This window comes from Catharus ustulatus, chromosome 17, assembly GCF_009819885.2.
Source record: "Catharus ustulatus isolate bCatUst1 chromosome 17, bCatUst1.pri.v2, whole genome shotgun sequence".
Classification (NCBI taxonomy): domain Eukaryota; kingdom Metazoa; phylum Chordata; class Aves; order Passeriformes; family Turdidae; genus Catharus; species Catharus ustulatus.
This window is the reverse complement of record NC_046237.1, coordinates 6,531,628-6,549,804: the sequence shown is the minus strand read 5'-3', so window position 1 is coordinate 6,549,804 and position 18,177 is coordinate 6,531,628. Positions and strand designations below refer to the sequence as shown.

The 18,177-nt window shown below is 49.4% G+C and overlaps 1 protein-coding gene across 4 annotated transcripts in view; it reads left to right on the top strand.

Annotated features, from left to right (window-relative positions):
• MYT1 (myelin transcription factor 1) overlaps positions 1-18,177 on the top strand; it is a 64,113-nt gene that overhangs the window by 15,951 nt on the left and 29,985 nt on the right. For 2 of the 4 annotated variants that reach the window (XM_033074924.2, XM_033074923.2), the window contains exons 2-4: positions 6,322-6,422; positions 13,540-13,594; positions 15,449-15,479. In XM_033074924.2, coding sequence (XP_032930815.1) covers positions 6,322-6,422; positions 13,540-13,594; positions 15,449-15,479 — 187 coding nt within the window. The remainder of the gene's footprint in view (positions 1-6,321; positions 6,423-13,539; positions 13,595-15,448; positions 15,480-18,177) is intronic. The other 2 variants (XM_033074925.2, XM_033074926.2) reach the window with 1 other exon arrangement.

Sequence of the window (18,177 nt, the reverse complement as noted above, 5' to 3'; positions counted from 1 at the left end):
GTGTGATGCTGGAAGTTACATCTATATTATTTTCTCAGCAGTGAGCTGCTGTACTGGAGATTAAGGGACGCCGTTTGCATTTGGCTTTTGTTGAATAGGGAAGGTACCGGGAAAGGCAAATTAGAACGAAATAATGAGGGAAATGTGCAAGAAGAAAGAATCAACATCCTGTTTCTGAGAGATGCTCTCCTGCACGCCTGACACCTCACAGGCCTGCTTGCACACACGTATGGCATGTGTGGATGAGGGTGGCTGAGAGGGCTCCCGTTCATGCACAAAGGAGGGATGCTGGGGATGACGCCAGTGGCAGGAGGGGTCCCTGCTGTGAGTAAGCCTGGCAGAAAGCAGGATGATGGTGCTCATCGTTTGGAAGTGATATATGCTGGGGCTTGCTTGTTGTTTGTTGTTTTTAAATTTCATTTCATGTTTTTTTAAAGTATTGTTATTTTTTCTTTTCATTCAGGGTCGGGTATGTTTGGAGAGGAATTATCAGCCATCTCAATGAAGTTCCTTTATTGCAGTAGGAACATTCACACTTTGTGGCTGGCAGGGCAAAGACAGAGAGATCCACAGCTCAGGTCCTGCTCTTGCATTGAAGGGATCCACACTGGCTGAGAGATTTTGCAGACCCTGCTGCTGCCCTGGGCCTTGGAACACCACTCTCTGGTGGCCCCAGTGCTTTGTTTCCCCTCTTGTTGGTGGCCTTGCTTGCCACACTCAGAGCAGCTTTGTGCTTTGACAGCTCCCCCACGGAGCTGGGGGAAAATCGGATGCAGAACAATGTTCACTCTTTAATCTTTTTGATCAATACTTAAGAACACCGTGCAGACAGCAGCGGTGCTGTGGGCACGCGGCTTTTGTTCCTCTCTGAAGAGTACACAAGTGGTACAGGGATGGAAGGTGAAAAACATCTCCTTTTATACCTTCTGCTGTGTCCTGCTGCTGTGTGCTGTGCTGCTGCCACTTGGTAGGAAAAGAAAAAAAGGCTCTAATAAAAACTCTTATTAACTGGCCATGAACACTGGAGCATGAATATTGCTCCTAATGAGGAGACACCGCAGCCTCATTTGCTTCCCTTGCATTGTAGGTGCACAGGGCTCCAGCTCCTGCAGCCCTGGGTGATCCAGAGAAACAGGAGGGAATGTTGGTTCTTCCCTAGGGCACAGTTTGGTGTGCAGAGGTGCTGGGCAGGGGTGGAAAGGGGACCCCAGATGAAGGGTGGCAGCACAGCCGTCACCAGGGCTGGGGATGTCAGGTGCCGTGGCTGGGTGATGTCTGTGCCCTGCTCTGGTGGATTTTGAGCTTGTTAATGAGCCCCACCACTGAGGGTTTTGCTCCCTCTCCAAGGAGAACTTTTCCTTGCTTCTTCCCATTGTAACATGTTTTTTGTGCTTGGAGAATTTGAATCTTTTTATGATTTGATTGGTTGCTCACTGTCCTGTCCTAGAGGCATGGGGAAGGGGTGATTCCCTGTTCCCACCAAGGACCTGACAAAGAGTTCAAGAGCCTGCAAAGGTGCCAGTGTGACAGGACAGAGCATGAGCTGGCAGGGCTGAGGTGACCTCAGGGGCTGACACAGCTGCCTGGGCAGGGGTGGCAGCTGACAGCATCAGAAGCAGGATGAGCCAAGAGTGAGGTGGCAGGGGCAGGGAAGGAGGACGTGAGTCACTGTGCCCCAGGCAGTGCTGGAGGAGGGAGCCAGGCAGGGGATGTTCCCTGGGCTGCAGGAATGGCTGGGAGGAGAGTGGCAGGTCCTAGAGGCTGGAAATGGGGAAGCAGCAGCACGGCGCTGGCAGTGACCTGTCCTCCTCCCCTTGGCACAGTCTGGTGCTCCCCTCCTGTGCCCTGTGCCCCCGGACCCGCAGGGCTGAGCAGGCTGTGCTTGGCTGTCAGCACTGCACACCTCGGAGCTGTGCTGGTGCTGAGCCAGTGGCTCAGTGTGTCAGCAAGGCACGCTGTGCTGCAGGGGCTGCTTGGCAGGGAAAGCACTAGAAAGGCGTGTTCCTACTGAAATCAAACCCTTCCTTTCCTTTGGGTGAGGGGAAATAAAAGGTCAGAGTGGCATCACAGATTTCATGACTCGCAGTGTGTGGTTTGGAAGCAGGGTGGGTTAAGGCAGCACTGTTTTGTTGGGGCAGCGGAGTCACAAATGCACTTCACTGGTGCAATGAGTTGTTGGGTCTCTGGACAGCCTTGCAGTGCTGTGAGGCACCCCCTGGCTCTGTGCTGCTGTGAGAGGAGCCACGGCTGGGATTGAGGTGGGGATGAGGAGCAGGGAGCTGATGAGCAAACTTTGTGAGCTGTGCAAACACAGTCATGGGGTGAGATCCCCACAGCTCAGCCCCAGCTTTTTGGAGGAAACTGCTCATGACTCCTTAATTTTTCTTTTTATAGAGATTACAAACTCATTGGGACTGCTTCCAGGGAGAACATCAAAGCTCAACATCCCCATCCCTGAAATTGTTCTAGGCTGTGTTGGATGGGGTTTGGAGCAACCTGGGGTAGTGGAAGGTGTCCTTGCCCATGGCAGGGGGTTGGAATGAGATGAGCTTTGTCTTTTCCAACTCAAACCATTTGATGATCTCCCTGGTGATTGTCCAGATCCCCTCTAAATGTGACAAGGAAAACTGTCTTTAGTTTAGCAAATGAACAAAGTAAAACCACAACCCAGCCAGCCAAGCTACATCTCTCATCCATACATCCCATCTTAACTAATTATTAAATCATATTTGCTGATAAGTATGAGATGTAATATCTATTACACAGCTGTTAAACCTCAATTAATACGTTTTAATGATCAGTCGTTTACTGTGCAATATACAATTAACATCCGGTATTAGATCTTAAATTAAATGCGTGTTTGGGAAGCTAAATTTGCAGCACTGAACACAGCCCTGCTGCAGTAAACAGAGATAATTGCCTGGAATAGGCAGCATTCCTGTGCCCTGAGAGGGGGCTAAACCAACAGAGATGAATGGAGGAGAATTGCTGAAGAAGCTGGGTTCTACTTTTCCAGTGTGTTTTGATTCCTACGGAGGTTTTAATTCCTTTCCTTTGGAAAAAAGCACCCCGATGCAGAGCTGCTGTGTTCCTGCAGGTGGGAAGGTTGAGGTGCGTGGGGTGCCAGCTCAGAGGGGTCTTTACTTGAAAAATACTGGGCAGGAGCGTGGGGCTATTAATTGTGCTGAGTCCTGGGGCTGTGTGAGGGCGTTCAGTGCTGCAGTTTGGAGCTGAGACTGAGGCCTTAAATCAAAGATAAGGCTCCTGTTACCTGCCAGCAGGAAAGCTCTCATTGCCCCGAGGGCTTGGGGCCATGCAGGGAAGGAAATTCTGGGAAATTCAGTTATTGGTGTTCTCCAGGCAGTGGCCACAGAGCTGCGTGTGTGGGCAATAAACTGCAAAATCCCAGAAACACAGAATGGTTTGGGTTGTGACCTTAAAGATCATCTTGTTCCAGCTCTCTCCAGTCAGGGACACCTTCCTTGACTGCAGATTGCTCCAAGCCCTGTCCAGGCTACTTCCAGGGATGGGGCAGCCAAGCTTCTCTGGGCAGCCTGTGCCAGGGCCTGCCCACCCTCTGGACAAAGAACTTCTTCCTAACAGTGAATCTAAATCTCTGGTTTATTTTTAAGCTTTTTCTCCTTATCCCATCACCATTACCCATACAGAAAGTTGCTCTCCCTGTTTTCTATAAAATGCAGAGGTGTCAGGCAGCCAGCAGTGCTGAGGGGTGCAGCAGCCCAGGAATGGCTTCCTGGTGTAAAATTTGGTTTGGAGATTTGTTTTTTAAATTCACATGAAAGCTGGGGCCCCCAAAATGCTCCCTCTGATCCCTTACAGTGCTGCAGTGCTCTGAGAAATGAAATGAGCCCACAGGGTCTGGTGGGGTGCTGAAGGACCCAGGCTGCTCTCAGCATGCTGCTGCCTCGTTAACTCTGGACTCACCTTTCCCATGAAAAATGTGCCTGAACAAAAATGAAGAAAAATTTTCCTCCCTTCCTTTTTCTTTTCTTACACTTGGAGAAACAAATGAAGATTGATATGTTTTTCCTTTAGTCTTTCAGTTTAAATATGCAGTGATGCATTTTATGAGGAAAGGAAGCCTTCACCCCCATGTTTTCCCTACAGCACCTTCCCCTCACCCCATCCCTTTGCTATAGCAGGTGTAACCTCTGCAGAGGTTTGGGGACAGGGTGGGGCTGCAGTTGGGGCTCCCCTGGCACTGTGAGGACATGTGTGAGGGCTGACTGCCACCAGGCACCCCCTCCTCATTTCCTATTCCTCCTCACCCCAAAGCTTCCTATGAGGTTTGTTGTGTTTATTTTTCTGTGATTCTTTGGAGGGATAATTTTTTTTTTCTGTAAATTTAATGTGTTCTTCTCTCTTTGGAAATGTGAAGTAAAATGCACATGAGTCTGATTAACACTCCAAATTGCTGTGGTCTCCCTCCCAAGTTTCCACATCATCTTGTTTGGGATTGAATGAGGTGACTCAAACATTTCAAGGAACTTGTTCTTTCGTACCAGGATTCCATACAATTTGCAATGCTTTGGTTCACAGCTGCAGATATCCCAGAAAGGGACTGATAGATTCAAGGTTTGAGAAAGAACAGGATGGCAGTGGTTTGTCATGAATGTTGATGGGGAAAAGCAGCCTAAGACTCCAGAGCTTGCTCCAGTGCTGCCTGTGTGGTACTGAGGAGGGAGATGGGGAAAGCTGGTGGTTTCCTTTGGGATGTGATCCATCAGGCCAGCTGAACATCCAAGTAACTTTCCAAGGGGGTGTGGATGCAAGTGCTGCAGGCTCTGAGCTGTCACTGTCCCACTTCAGTGCCAGGAGGGGACCCCAGGACGTGCTGTTCCTCTGGGATCTGCTTCCCGTGGGCTAAAATCTGTGTTTCAGGCAATATCCCACAGCTCCTGGTGGGTGGCCCAGGCAGGGGTTAACAGATGTGTCCTTCACAGAGCCAGGGAGCTTCGTTTCTGCTGAAGGCAGGATCCGGAGGGAGCTGGAAAGGGCAGAGCCAGCAGTGCAAGCTGATCCTCCCCAGAGACCAGATGCATTTAAGCAGTGTGCAATAGAGGAAATCTGATTCCAGTGTTGACAGAGCTGCCTTGGCCATTGCAGCTGGGCTGGGCAGGGGGACTGGAGCAGGCTGGCAGGCTGGAGCTGCTGTGGCCAGCACACCTTCAGCCAGGCCAAGGCTGCCTGCCCCAACACTCAGCCCTTTCCTGCCTCTTGCTTCAAGGGATGGAGGTGTGGGACATCAGGATGGGGCCTCTGGCAAGGATAACAGGACACTTTGAGCCAGATTTAGCCACAGCAGCTTCCAGGTTTCACCCTTTGCCTGTGGCTTGGGCTCACATGAGAAAACAGGCCCAGAGAGGATGAGTCCTGCTAATTTTTCCTCCTTGTGCTTGAATCTCATGACATCTCATCCTTTCAAACTCTTCTAAGCTATCTCTGAGGTAATCCATGATCCAGTGTTTGCACAGTTTAACCCTCTCTCTGCTCCTGCCCCTGCTGTATCCCATAGAGGATGTTCCTGTTTTAAAACATGCTTTTGGGAGAAAGGGGCTGAGGGAAATGCTTTAGATAATCAGGCAGGCAGTGTTGGCCTATGAATGTGCTACTGAAACATCTTTATTTCTTCTTATTTGATATTTCCCTCCTCTGTTCTCCTTTATTCTGTTCATTTCTAGCTTCTTTCCCCCATTTTCCTTGTTTTTCATCATCTGCTTGGCCATCTGTGCCTCCCCACTCCCTTTCCTCAGAGCTTCTCCGAAGCAGAATAATATTTCAGCAACTCTTGGATTTTGTCTGCAAGCTCTGAGCCTTTTTTGAAGGTCCAGGCCAGAACACTGTGCTTCAAAAAGGGTTTGGAGTCTCTAACCCAAATGATTCTCCTAGAAAAGTCCCCCCAGCTACCCTCCTGGATTCAGAACAACTGTTTTAGGACAAATACGTAAAAGTGACTTTGACAGTCACCTATCTTAGGAACCACCTTGGATGAGCATCACCCTAAGATTGAATTATCCCAGACTTTCAATGTTAATTTTCATCTGTTAACAGTGTGCTTTCCAGCTGAGGACTGAGCTGAGCAGAGTTGCAATGTTTGGGGTAGGCTGAGGGTGGAAATTTCTTCATGTTTTGAGCTTTTGGCCTTGGAACAGCACCCTGGGGTCCTGCATGGGGCATGGAGACCCTCAGGATTTGTACAGCCAATAAAGACAGCACCCAAGGAATAAACACTGCATTTCTACCTGTGGTTGGTGCTGCTGACTCTGGGTCATGACCCCACGTTCCTCTTTCCCTCCCCAGAAAATGAGTTTCGGGGTGAGCTGCTGAGTCAGAGGTGGACGTGCGGAGAGAAGATCAGCAGCTGCGAGGGAGCCGCCGGCCTGCAAGGCACACGCATCAAGGTGAGCGCTCAGCAGGGACATTCAGGGACAGTGACACCCCTGCCCCACGTGCTGGCCATGGGACAAGGGCCACATGTGCTGCAGCTCCTTCTGGAGCAGCTGCTCCCTGGGGAACGGAGCCTTTCCGGTGCCCACACAGTGGTGGCAGGATTTGGAAATCTCTGTGTCCTTGCTGCAGCCAAACCTCCTATAGTGAATCCGGGCAGGGAGGGCTTCCAGCTGCCAAAGTTTGGCTTGGAGTGCAGATATTTAAATCCTTGCCTTCCTCTCCGCTGCCATCCTTCAAGGGTGGCTCAGATCTGGGTATTTAGGTCACTCCCAGCCCTGGTAAAAGAGGTCCTTTCTCCAAGGCGCCGGCTGGTCGGAAGGAGCCCCTCGAACACCAGGTGAAGCTGTGGTGCCTTTGGAGGGGACAAGCGAGCCATTCATCCCCACCGGGACCCTGGACAGCTCCTGGGGCTCCACACAGCCACTCCTTTGCTGCTGCAGCTGGGGCTGATGAAAGAGGTACAGCCAAGGCTGTCAAACCTCCTGGCAGATTCACTGCCAGCCGCTTAGGAAGCTTTAATTAAGCAGAGGACTGGGCTGTTCACTGCACAAATGGTGCTTCCTGTCCTATTTTGGCCTCTCAGTAGTCAGGCACTGTCTCCAGTGAGTGGATGGACCCACCTGGGTGATGAGGAAGCTTCCTTAGGTGACTGATGTTACCAACTGTTCCTGTATCCCTAGATAAACCAAACCCTGGGAAAACCCCAAATCAGCAAAAATTCCACACTTAAAAACATCCTTCTTCACTAACAAGCTGTCAGCTGCACGCAGGTGTCGCCAGGAAAGCTCACACCTTCTTAGAAAGCAGAGTAAGCAGTTGTTGCTATATTTAAAATGAGCTCAATTAAGGCTTTTCTATTGAACCTGCCAAATAAGCACTTAGGTTAGATTTAATAAGATTGTCGTATGTTAATAAAGTAATGATTACAAAAGGTAACATTCCCAGTACCTGGCACTCATCTGGTGCTGTCTCTAACAAGCACATCACGAATATTAACCATTTCTTGCAACCCTCAGCTCTGCTCATCTGTGTTTTATCTGAGTGCCTGGCTCAGGGGTGAGAGGAGGGGATGGGGAGGGGAAGCCTGGATATTGTGTGAGTGTGCAGCTCTCCTGCCTCACAGGGGGAGAGGTCCTGATCGCTCTCTAACCTTTGGATCTGCATTGTGTGCACATGCTTGCACTTCTCTGTGTGCTCATAAATATATATTGTATTTAAATGCAGTTTTTCATGCCAGTCACAGCTCGTAATCCACAGGATGTGCAGCGGTGAAGGACAATGGGATGTGGGGCACGTTTACTTATTTATTTCCGCCTCTAAAGAAGTCCAGGCATGGGATAAAATTTCCCATGGCAGGTTTGAAATGAGATCTCTGCAGTGCTGGAGAGCTGATCTCTGTGTGGAGCCAGCTGAGCTGGGGTGCTGCTGCCAGGGCTCATCCTGGACCACGGTGTCTGGTGGCAAAATTAACCTTTGTCTCCCAAATCTCTCTTTTCCTGTGCCATTGGGATCTAGCTGGGAGGCAGCTGAACAGCAGGCAGGTTGCTGGTGAGGGCTGACTGCTGTCAGGACAGGTAGGGTGGATGATGGTGGGGCCACCAGAGCCCATCCCCGCTGTCCCCTTCACAGGGACACATCTCAGCCATCCCCTCACATCTTGCCACTCAAGGATAATCTAATGGAAAAGGCAGCTGGCTTATCACAGGGCTGGAAAACAATGAGATTGAACAAGCAGAATTCTTTTCCCCTCATCCCCTGCCCCTCCTCTCCTGGCATGAGAGCTGTCAGCACGTACGGAGCGCTCTGCTCTCCCCGGCACTGGGATTGCAGCGCTTCCCAAGAGCGGAGAGGAAGGTGTGTGTCAACTCAACCACGGCCCCTGAAATCACCCAGCCTAATGCTGGGCTGTCAGCGCCGCGGAGGCCTCGCTGCAGCTGCGCCTGTGTCAGACGTGATGCTCAGGAGCAGCTTTTCTGCTCCGCTTCCCTCGAGTGTGGAGGCTGTGCTGCTCGGGAAGCGCTTCCCTCGCTGCACTGGGTGCTTTTGGGGGGGCTGGACCCTTTCTGCAAATGCAAAGTGACAGCAGGGCTTCAGGAGGATGTTTGTGACACAGCTGGAGTGTCGGATTCGAGGTGGGTACAAGCTGTGGGTTTGCATCTCATCTCCACATGTCAAGGCAGAATCCTCCCCCCTCCCCGGCTGCAGCCCGGGAACACCGTGCAGGGTGTCCTTTCCTGGAAGCAGTCACAGCAAAAGGCAGACGGCAGCTTATTCAGCCGAGAACAGGACTCACAATAGGTGGAACGTCAGGAGGATTTAAATCAAACAGCTAGGAAGACCCTAAAGGAAGCAGAGGGAAAAAAAGTCCTCCTAATCTCAGAGTGTGGTTATAAAATAGCAGCTGGGAGCTACTGTTGAGCCTTTTTTTAAAAAGTAGAGGCACACTGTTGATCAAGAGTATTTCTTCCTCCATCATCCCTTATTTATTTATTTAAAAAATTCACAGCTGGAGAAGGTCCAGCAGGACAAATTCCTCCTCATTTTCTGCAATGAACAAAGATGCCATGGCACTTCATAGAGAGGAAAGGGGAGAAATTTGGAGGCCCAGATCCAGGTCTCTCCACCTCTGTTCAGCCTGCAACAGCCAGGGAGGAATTCCTCATAAGAAACAAAAGGAAGATAAAATCAGGATAGGCCCTTCAAGCCCATCCTCACTGAGAAGCAGTCTTGCTGCGTTTTCCCTTGAGGAGCTAATGAGGGGACTCCTTGGATCTTCAAGAGGAAAAGGACCAAGCAGAAAACCCCTGCTCAACAATTCTATAGGAAAAAATGTCATTTCTTCTGGCCTTTTCCTTCTGCTGACAGTAAAATATAAGTTGGGGGAATTTTAAAAGCTAAAAATAGAGACACAGTGTGTCTGTCTGTCCCTCTAAAGCTCAGATGCAGCTTCTTGCAATTGGCATTTCGCTACATCTACAAATAAGCACTGATGGAAGCTCTGCTGCTTTCAGTGTAAAATAAATATTCCTGCTGAATCCTCACCTCCCTTTGTCCAGCTGAAGGGTTTTTCAGCGTGTTTATTTTCTCTGAGCTCCGTGGTGCTCTTGAATACATATAAAGTATTACTGCTGACCTGGGGGAATTTCAGCAGGGCCTTTAATGGCAGATTTGCATAGAGTTGTCGAAGCCCAAGCACACCTGGGCATCAGCACGTGCTGGGCTCCCAGTGGGTTTGTGCTCTGTTATGTTCCTCTGGCTTCCATTGGAAAGGGAATGTGTATTAAGACAAGAAGGAAGAAGAAAATGTCAACCCTGTAGGTACTCCATAAAATGAAACTTCACATCCGTGCTGTATTGCTGTCTTGGCAGCAGAACAAGAGCTTGACTATAGAATCTGGCTGTTAAAATTCACACTGTGCTCGGGTTAAACTCTTTTTAAAGTTTATCTGTCTGAACAGCATTGATTTAAGTCTGCAGCATTGACAAATCATCATTATAACTTTTATTCTGCTAGTGTCAGGGAGCTCCTTAGTGCAGGGCAAATAGGATAGGGGCCATTTCTTCCTTTTAGAGAGAAGAGGGGGGAAAGGGGCACACAGAGATGAAGTGATGCTCCCAAGGTTACCCTGACTAGCACAGGCAGAGCACTGATCTTAACCCTGAGACCCAGCACAGGGTCCTTTGCTGTAGTGTTGGGTAGGAAACTTGCTAGATGTTGATTTTGATTTAATCTTAGAGATAATCAGTAGATAAGATGAGGAGGTGTAGAATGAACCTCTGTTTTTTCCAGCCAGACTAATGTGTTTGTGACTGGCATCTGGCAGCAATAATTTATTTGCAGGTTTCCTTTTGGGCTGCTTTGTTTTCATCCAGAGTTAAAACAATAAGACTGAAATCCAGACAGCTCCTCAGCCTGGCTGTTATGTGAACAAGAGAGAGACCTAATGAAAATAGCCTGTCGGTCTCCAGGACTGCAAACATGCACTGTGTGACCTGAAATTTCGCATTAAAACGATCTGTCTAGAGGGCTTCTGGCTGAGAAGGCAGCAATAAAGGACAATGGTTTCATGTAACCTTCCTGCATCTGAGCCTGATATCTCAGAGGCTCCAGAAGCGCAGCCAGGGCTCTGCCTGTTGTTTAAGTTGCCTGGGAGGAGCAGGGGCTGAGCTCCGAAATGGATCTTATACCTGGTGTTTCTGCACTTTGGAGGGAAATTAAGGTTTTTGAGGATGATCCTAATGTTGATTTTAAGCTGGAAAAAAGGAGCTTGATGGTAGAAAACAGGATCTGTGAGCACAGAGCCCTCCCCATCCTGACAGTGATGTAAATAAACATTATAAATACACAGCAGTGAGGCTGTGTCAGGTTCTCTAAACAAGTAGTGGGCAAACTCCCAATAATTTAGAAGTTTGGTGTTGGGGTGTTTTTTGTTTTTGATTTTATTTTGGTTTTTGGTTTTTTTTTAAATAATAGGCCAGCAAGGCAGCCTATTTGGCTTTTCCATTCTTTGGTCCCTAGCAAGGTTGGGTGACCAGACGTCCCTTCCAACCCTGATAATTCTGTGATTCTATGGGTCTGTCCCTGCCTGAGGTGGCTCCTGTCCCCTTTGCCCATGTGGTGGCTGAATCTGCTCCTGTCATGCCAGGGTGTTTGATCCTGGCTTGAAAGAGGAGTGGGAGGCAATGGCAGGAATTGCTCTGAGATGTTGTGGTGTAGTGAGGAGCCTGGATGCCAGCTCACACAATATTTAACTCCTGAAGACAAATGTGACCTGAAATGGGATCTCCCCTATTTATAGATGAGCAGCTTCAGCCCATCCCACCTGCCTGGCTAAGGAAAATGAAATTTTGCTTTGCTTTTCCTGTCCATGTGGATCCCAGTCCCTCTTTTTTGGTCAGAGCTGGCCCCTCACAGGCACTGCCCACTGCCCTTCCCACAGCCTGACCTCCTCTGCCACTTAGCAGGAAACCCATACTGCCAGGTCACCACCCCTAAGAGAATTGTCAAAAAAAGAGGGAGAAAAATGAAAGAATCTCTCTGAAATTCCTGTTGGTTGGAGGCTCCCAGCAATCCGAGGTGCTGTGGTGTGTGGCAGCATTAGGGAGTGAGCTCAGGCTCATAAATGTAATGAAGTCCCTGTGACACCTGCTCCTCTCCACACTTTAAACGGGAGCCATTGGTCCACAGGGAACCAGGGCTTTAAAAATACAAATTATAGTAATTGTCTGCTGTGTTATTGGGAAGATTGTAATAAACGTGGAGCGCAACACTGCCGTGCCATGAGCTGAATGCTGACAGGATGCATAAATTGCTCCAGGTTTTGATTCCCCTCACCCCCCTCTTTTTTTTTTTCTTCTTTCCTCTCCAACATGCTCGTCTAACAAATCATTGCATGCTAACATTGAATTTCTGAAAGGTGGCAGCGTGAAGGAGAGAGGTGCTTGGGGAAAACTTCATCCTTCCTCTGAAGGATTTTTGCTGTGATACCCCAAGGGTTGGGAACCTTGGTCCCCTCTCCCTGCCTGCCCCAACAGCCTCCCTCTCTCTGTGCTGCTCCCAAACCTCAGGGAAAGCACTGAGCAGTGCCTCCTTTGAGGTGAGGAGCCCTTCTGGGCACTGGGAGTAGCATTCATCGAGATGTTTTTAGGGTGCATGTAGGGATTCAGCAGCACATTCCCTACCTGCACCATCCCCACTGCCAGTGGAGCAGCACACATCCCATGAGCATGTCCCTTCCTGCCCCTGGCCCAGGGAGAGCAGGGATGGGGTCCCAGGAGAGCAGAGATGGGGTCCCAGGAGAGCGGAGATGGGGTCCCAGGAGAGCGGAGATGGGGTCCCAGGAGAGCGGAGATGGGGTCCCAGGAGAGCAGAGATGGGGTCCCAGGAGAGCAGAGATGGGGTCCCAGGAGAGCAGAGATGGGGTCCCAGGAGAGCAGAGATGGTGTCCCTGCTCTGTCAGGGCTGCTGGAGCCATGGAACCTCCTCATTCAGCAATGACACAGGAGCTCATTTGTTCTCTCTCTAGCTGGTCTTGTAGAGGGTATTCCAAAGAGAGTTTGTTTTTATTATGTCAAATCCCACTTGTAAATGGTTCTTTCACCTCCTTTTCTCTCTCCTTGTAGTCTCTGGAGGGAATGTCCCACATGGTAACGCTGCACTAAAACCCAAATTGTCTTCCCAACCTAGCAGGCTCTGATCCCCTGCCCTGATCTTGCCATTCCCCCCTGACATTCACTGCCAAGCACTCCTGCCTGCAGAGAGAGCATCTGTGTCAAGAGCGAGACGTAAAACAGCTCTTTGACCGCTTCAGCAGCTCCTCTGACAACTTTAATGAAATCCCATTTATATTATTCCAGCCACATCTTTGTGCCGTGCCATGGAGGTCCCTGCTTTCCTGCTCCCACCTCCGGCACTGCCTGCTTTCAAAGGTGCTGTACCCCAGAGGTGGCTGCACTTCAGACTCCTGCTACCTTGTGGCATGTGGTGATGTTTAATTAATGCCCAGAACTTTGAAGTCCCTGATGTTACTTATTCATGGCCGTGTTCCCTGCAGACCTCGTGTTTGATGTCCACGTTGTGAGTTATTTAGATGCAGTCCTCTTTGTGGCAAATTTAAGCAGAGAGGAGAGGTTGTTCTTCAGGGCACTTGTGAAAAATTGCCCTTTTCAGGCAGGAGATCAGCTCAGACACACATTCAAAGATTTCTGATTCTCTGTTGGCATTCCATCCCGGTGCTCACAGCAGTTCTGTGCTGTAAATCCAGAGAAATCAGTTCTGCCCTTAACAAGGGCTAGCTCAGGCACAGCCAACACATCTGGGTGTTTGTGCTACTCAACAAACAAAGTCCTTCCTGTGCCCCAGGATGCAGAAATTAATTTAAAATTGCTAAACCTGTGCACTGTGGGTTGAACAATAGCATTAAGGTAAGAAGCCTCCATCTCAAAAAACACAGGAAATCTTTCCCAGCCACCCAAGTATTTACACCAAGCCACAACCACATACAAGCCTGTCCTTAATGATGATTTTCTGGTTGTCTTTCAGTAATGATTTTTTTCTTTCTGTTGCAGATGAGTTTAGAAAATGAGGATAAGAGAGCACGCACTCGATCCAAGTCTGTCCGAGGTGAGTGGCAGCGCTGGGCTGTGCACACTCAGCTCTTGCACTTCCCTTGTTCCAAACAGGCTTTGGTTTTACAAGTCCAGGCTTAACTCTTCAAGTTATGCTCACTACCCCTGCCCTGAGCCCACTGAAATCAGTCTAAAAAACCCACAAATGTCCCAACCACAAATTTTATAGGTCGTTATGATATTTAATGCTGTTCCTCTACACGCAGCTGAAGGAAAATAACAAGCAAATAAGGAAACAGAGCCCCCGTGCCTGCTTTGCTGTAGGGGATGGCAATCACTGGAGCTTCAGATCAGCTCCCAGGGCTTTCATCAGGCTCACTCTGCCAGCAGCTTTGAAGTCACTCATCTGAGAGTGCCTGGCAGAAGTAGCTCATGCTGGAGAAGCAAATGGGCCATCCCCGGCAGGGATGGGAGGACAAACAACTGTTTAATGCAAAGATTGATTGCAATTTATTTCCTGTTTCAAATAAAAACAGAGCTGAAATTCTTTGCATGCTTTCTCTCTGGGAGAAGGTGAGAGGCTCTGACAAAGCCCAGGGTGTCACCTCAAGCAGTCCCATTGCCAAGTGTGATGGTTACAGACCAACCTCTCTAATTTTTGCTTCATTTTTATGGCTGTAGCTGTGACAAGTGACAAAGGTGGCTGGAAGTGAGGAGCCAACAAGGTTGGAAAAGTGTGATGGCTGCAGGGACTGCAGCTTCATCCTGCAGCTGGGCTGGGCCACCTTCCTTTTGTCCTCACCTTCCTTCCTCCCTGCTCTTCACGGCATCTGCACCTTTTAAAAACAAAACCAAACCCAGATGTTACCAGCTGTGTTGAACTGAGCTGGAATATTTGGATTTCACTGCTTTGTTGCACATACACAAAGGTGCTCGTTCAGGTTGCAAATTAGAACGCCCTGATTCTATTTATTTTCTCACACCCTGCCTTCCCCACACTTGAATCTGGGTTTCTCAATGTGAAAAGGTAATTTATTGCCTGCACCCTGGGACTCGTCACTGCCTCCAGTTTGTTGAAGCTTGTGAGTCATCCCACTGGGAGCTGGATCCCAGGAAACCCAATTAGCTCAAACAAATTGAGCAAACGTGTTATGGTTTTTAGCCTGGGCAAATTTAGACTTGTGCTGAGGGATTTTTTTTTCCTTCTTGATTATTTGGATTGCTAGCTGGATGTAAGGTTTCAGCTGCGATGTGAAGTTGTTGTGTGCTCTTGTTGTGAGCAGTGAGAAGCCCTCTTATTCACAAGCAGGGAATAATCCCAAAAAATCCTACAAACTCTTGTTTACCCTATACCCCAAGTAACAAATCCCCACCATATGTCTGAGGATTGGCAGGGACTCCCGCACCAGTCTGAAGGGACAAGGAGAGGAGAAAAATGCCGTTGTTATAGAGGTGAATGCAGCCATTGCAGGAAAACAGTTGTGAGCTGTGAAAGAAGAAATTGATGAGCAGATTTAAGGGGCAAAAAAAGGGAGATGAAGGCATGAGAAAACACAGTGTTTATTTAGAAGTGTTTGAGTTACGTGCATGCATCTCAGAATAGTTCCCCTGTCTTCAAAGTAAATGTGGATTCAAAAAGAGGCAATCCCTGATGCTGCCAATGTGCTCTCACCTGCTTGAAAATAGCACAGGTATGAGGGTTTACAAGGCAGGATTATCATTTACTACAGACTGGCATGCAAAAAAGGAAAACAGGATACATTGGCCCTTTCCTTTCCAAATGGAGTGTCTGGGGAGGAAACAGAAACCCAGCTGGTGGCAGGAGAGTTTCAGTCTTGGGTGGGCTGGGCACCTCTGCTTGTTTCTGACCTGCTGTTTGTTTCCATTGCTGCCTCCTGCCCTTCCCCAGTGCCCACGGAGCTCATCGGCCAGGAGGTGAGGTAAGGACCCTGCTCCTCCCTGCCCGTGGGAGGGATGGGGGGAACGGGGTGGGACTGGATTGACAGAAGTCATTCAGCTGGGAAAGCCGGGTGAGGGGAGCAAACCTGCAGCAGTAATGGGGTCTTGCTGGGGGGCTTCTCCTGGTGGTTGTGTCCAACCATCAGAGGAATCAGAGTTAAAGAAATAACCTGAAACTCTGGATGAATCACATTAGACTGGTGTCCCACCCCAGATCTAAACCCCAGTCAAACCTGATGCCCACGATTGGTGTTTCAGGATCACTGGGGTCACTATCCTACTAACCAGAGGTTTTTTTCCATGTGTTTGTCTCATCTCTTCTGGTGCTGCATGCTTCTTCAGCCCCCCTGACCTCTGTTCAGCCACCCCTGTTCATTCGGCAGTGCTGGGATGCCAGCAGCAGCAGCCAAAAGAGCAGGAGCAGAGCCTGTGCAGCCCTGCAGAGCTTGTCATTGGGTGTGAGAGCCTCCCCCAGCTGTAAGCCCCCCTAAACCCTGCACAGGGCTCATGCCAGAGGAAGGAGCCTTTAACCTGGACAGGCACTAGAGCAGGGGCTGCCTCTCCTTGCAGCCTCCCGCGTGTGTCAAAGAGTAATTGGACCTAAACCAACCCAATTTCAGAGCATTTCGCTCCTCCACTCTCCCATTACTCTGGAGAGCCGGGAGGAGCCAGCGCTGGGCATGCCCCTTCTCCAACTTTTATTGCTGAACACTTGAGTGGAGGTGGTAATTGGAGCAGGTGACATATCTAAGGGGCAGGACAGAGTGCTCCACAAAGCCATCTCTGCAGCTGTCACCTAATTGCCTGAATAACTGGACGATTAATCGACTAATTGGAAGCAGGGCATCGTCTGCATAACAATAAGAAGCCCTTTTGTCAAGCAGATGAAGGCTGCGGAGAGGGGGAGAGCTGATCGGTGTGGTGGCTCTTGAGGGATGGAAAGCAGCTTTAATAGACCTCGAAGCCCGTTTCCCCTTTCGGGACTCCTGCCAAAATACACGAAAACTCCCCAGCGGAGAGTGGGGAGGGAAAGCCTGGCCCGGAGCATGTAGAGCATCACCTTTGTGCTGGTGCTTTTTAAAGGCATTAAATCAACAAAGTGAAGCCAGAAACATCCCAAATCGACACCTGCTTCGGCAAACCTCGATTGCTGAACCACTTGTCTCTTTCCTACATCCTTTTTATTGCAGGCTTCATTTAACCACATTAAAAATGGAGTGATGGGTAATTCACTTTAATTGATACAGGGAAACTTATAAAAGCCTGTAACATCTTCATCAGAGCTGCTCTTGTTTGCCATTGAATAAGGTTTTTTTCAGGCAAGTCACTAGTGACATGAACACTGCTCTCTTTTGGTGTGCAGTCACTGAAAGTGGGGCTGGGGCTGCTTGGGACAGAGCAGCCTCAGTCAGTCCTAAGGACAATTACAATTAAATAGACTTTTAGATCATAAGCAGTTAAGAGGGAAGCTCCCTCTTCCAATTGCACATGTTGGTGGGATGAGATCTTGTTCCCTATGAGCTCGAGTGTCCTGCTGGAGAAGGGACACTGTGCTGCCAGGCCAGAGCCCAGGTGTGATGGTTACAGAGCAGCCTCTCTATTTTTTTGGTTCATTTTTATGGCTGGAGCTGTGACAAGTGACAAAGGTGGCTGGAAGTGAGGAACCAACAAGGTTGGAAAAGTGTGATGGCTGCAGGGACTGGGGCCATGTGTGGGTGCCAGGAGAGCTGGGAGCCATCCCACAGGAGGTGGCACTGGAGATGAGCAGCACCACGGGCTCACACCAGGTCACAAGCACAGGGGGCAGCAGGAAGGGGGGACTTACCTGGAGGACCAGGAGGTGCAGCTTCCCCCTCCCCAGGGCACTGTGTCCCCTTAGGGGATGTGGTGCCACCGTTTGCCCTCTCAGCATTGCTTACCAGCCTAAAGCCAGTCGGTCTCCCTGAAGGGAGGATTCCTACCCTCCTGACTGCTCAGCAGCAGTCCTGCCCCAGTTTTGGGTTGAATTATAGTTTTCAAACACAAAGATCTGACTTGTTTTTTCGGGAGTTGAACCATTAATAACCCAGGTGCTCCCAGAGCTGCTGCACCCATTAATGCAGCCAGACCCTCCGTGTCCTCAGCTTTCTGCAAGGGCTGAGCTCTGCTGAGAGCAGAAATTCTGAGCCTCTAAAGCCTGACTTGGCACTTGGTACTATTTAATGTTGTCCCATGTCTTTTACTCGGAGAATAACAGTCTGGCCAGATCCCCTCTGGGCTGGTGATGCTTTCTTCCTTTGCGCTGCCATCAAGAGATTTCATTAGCGCTTCCAGCTTCCCAGGCTGAGGGTGATACAGTGCTAAATGAGGTTATTAATCCTACACGACTCCAGAATTCCTCAGACATCAGGCAAGTCACTTGGGCATCCTATAATCAATGCCATAATCTGGTTTTGCCAGAAAATGTTTGCTTTAATGCTTCTTATCTGGAGCCCTTACAGCTCCTGAAGCTGGGACTAATTACCCCTGCAGGGGAGGCACGGTCCCGTGCGAGGGATGCTCAAGTGAAGGCAGCAGTGGCTGTGAGCGGGCTCAGAGCTCCCTGCAAGCCTTTAACTCATCCTTTTCTGCAGAACAGCAGAAAAAAATTGCAAGGTTTTGGGAGATCTGCTCACCTAAATCCCAACCATTCCCCCAAAA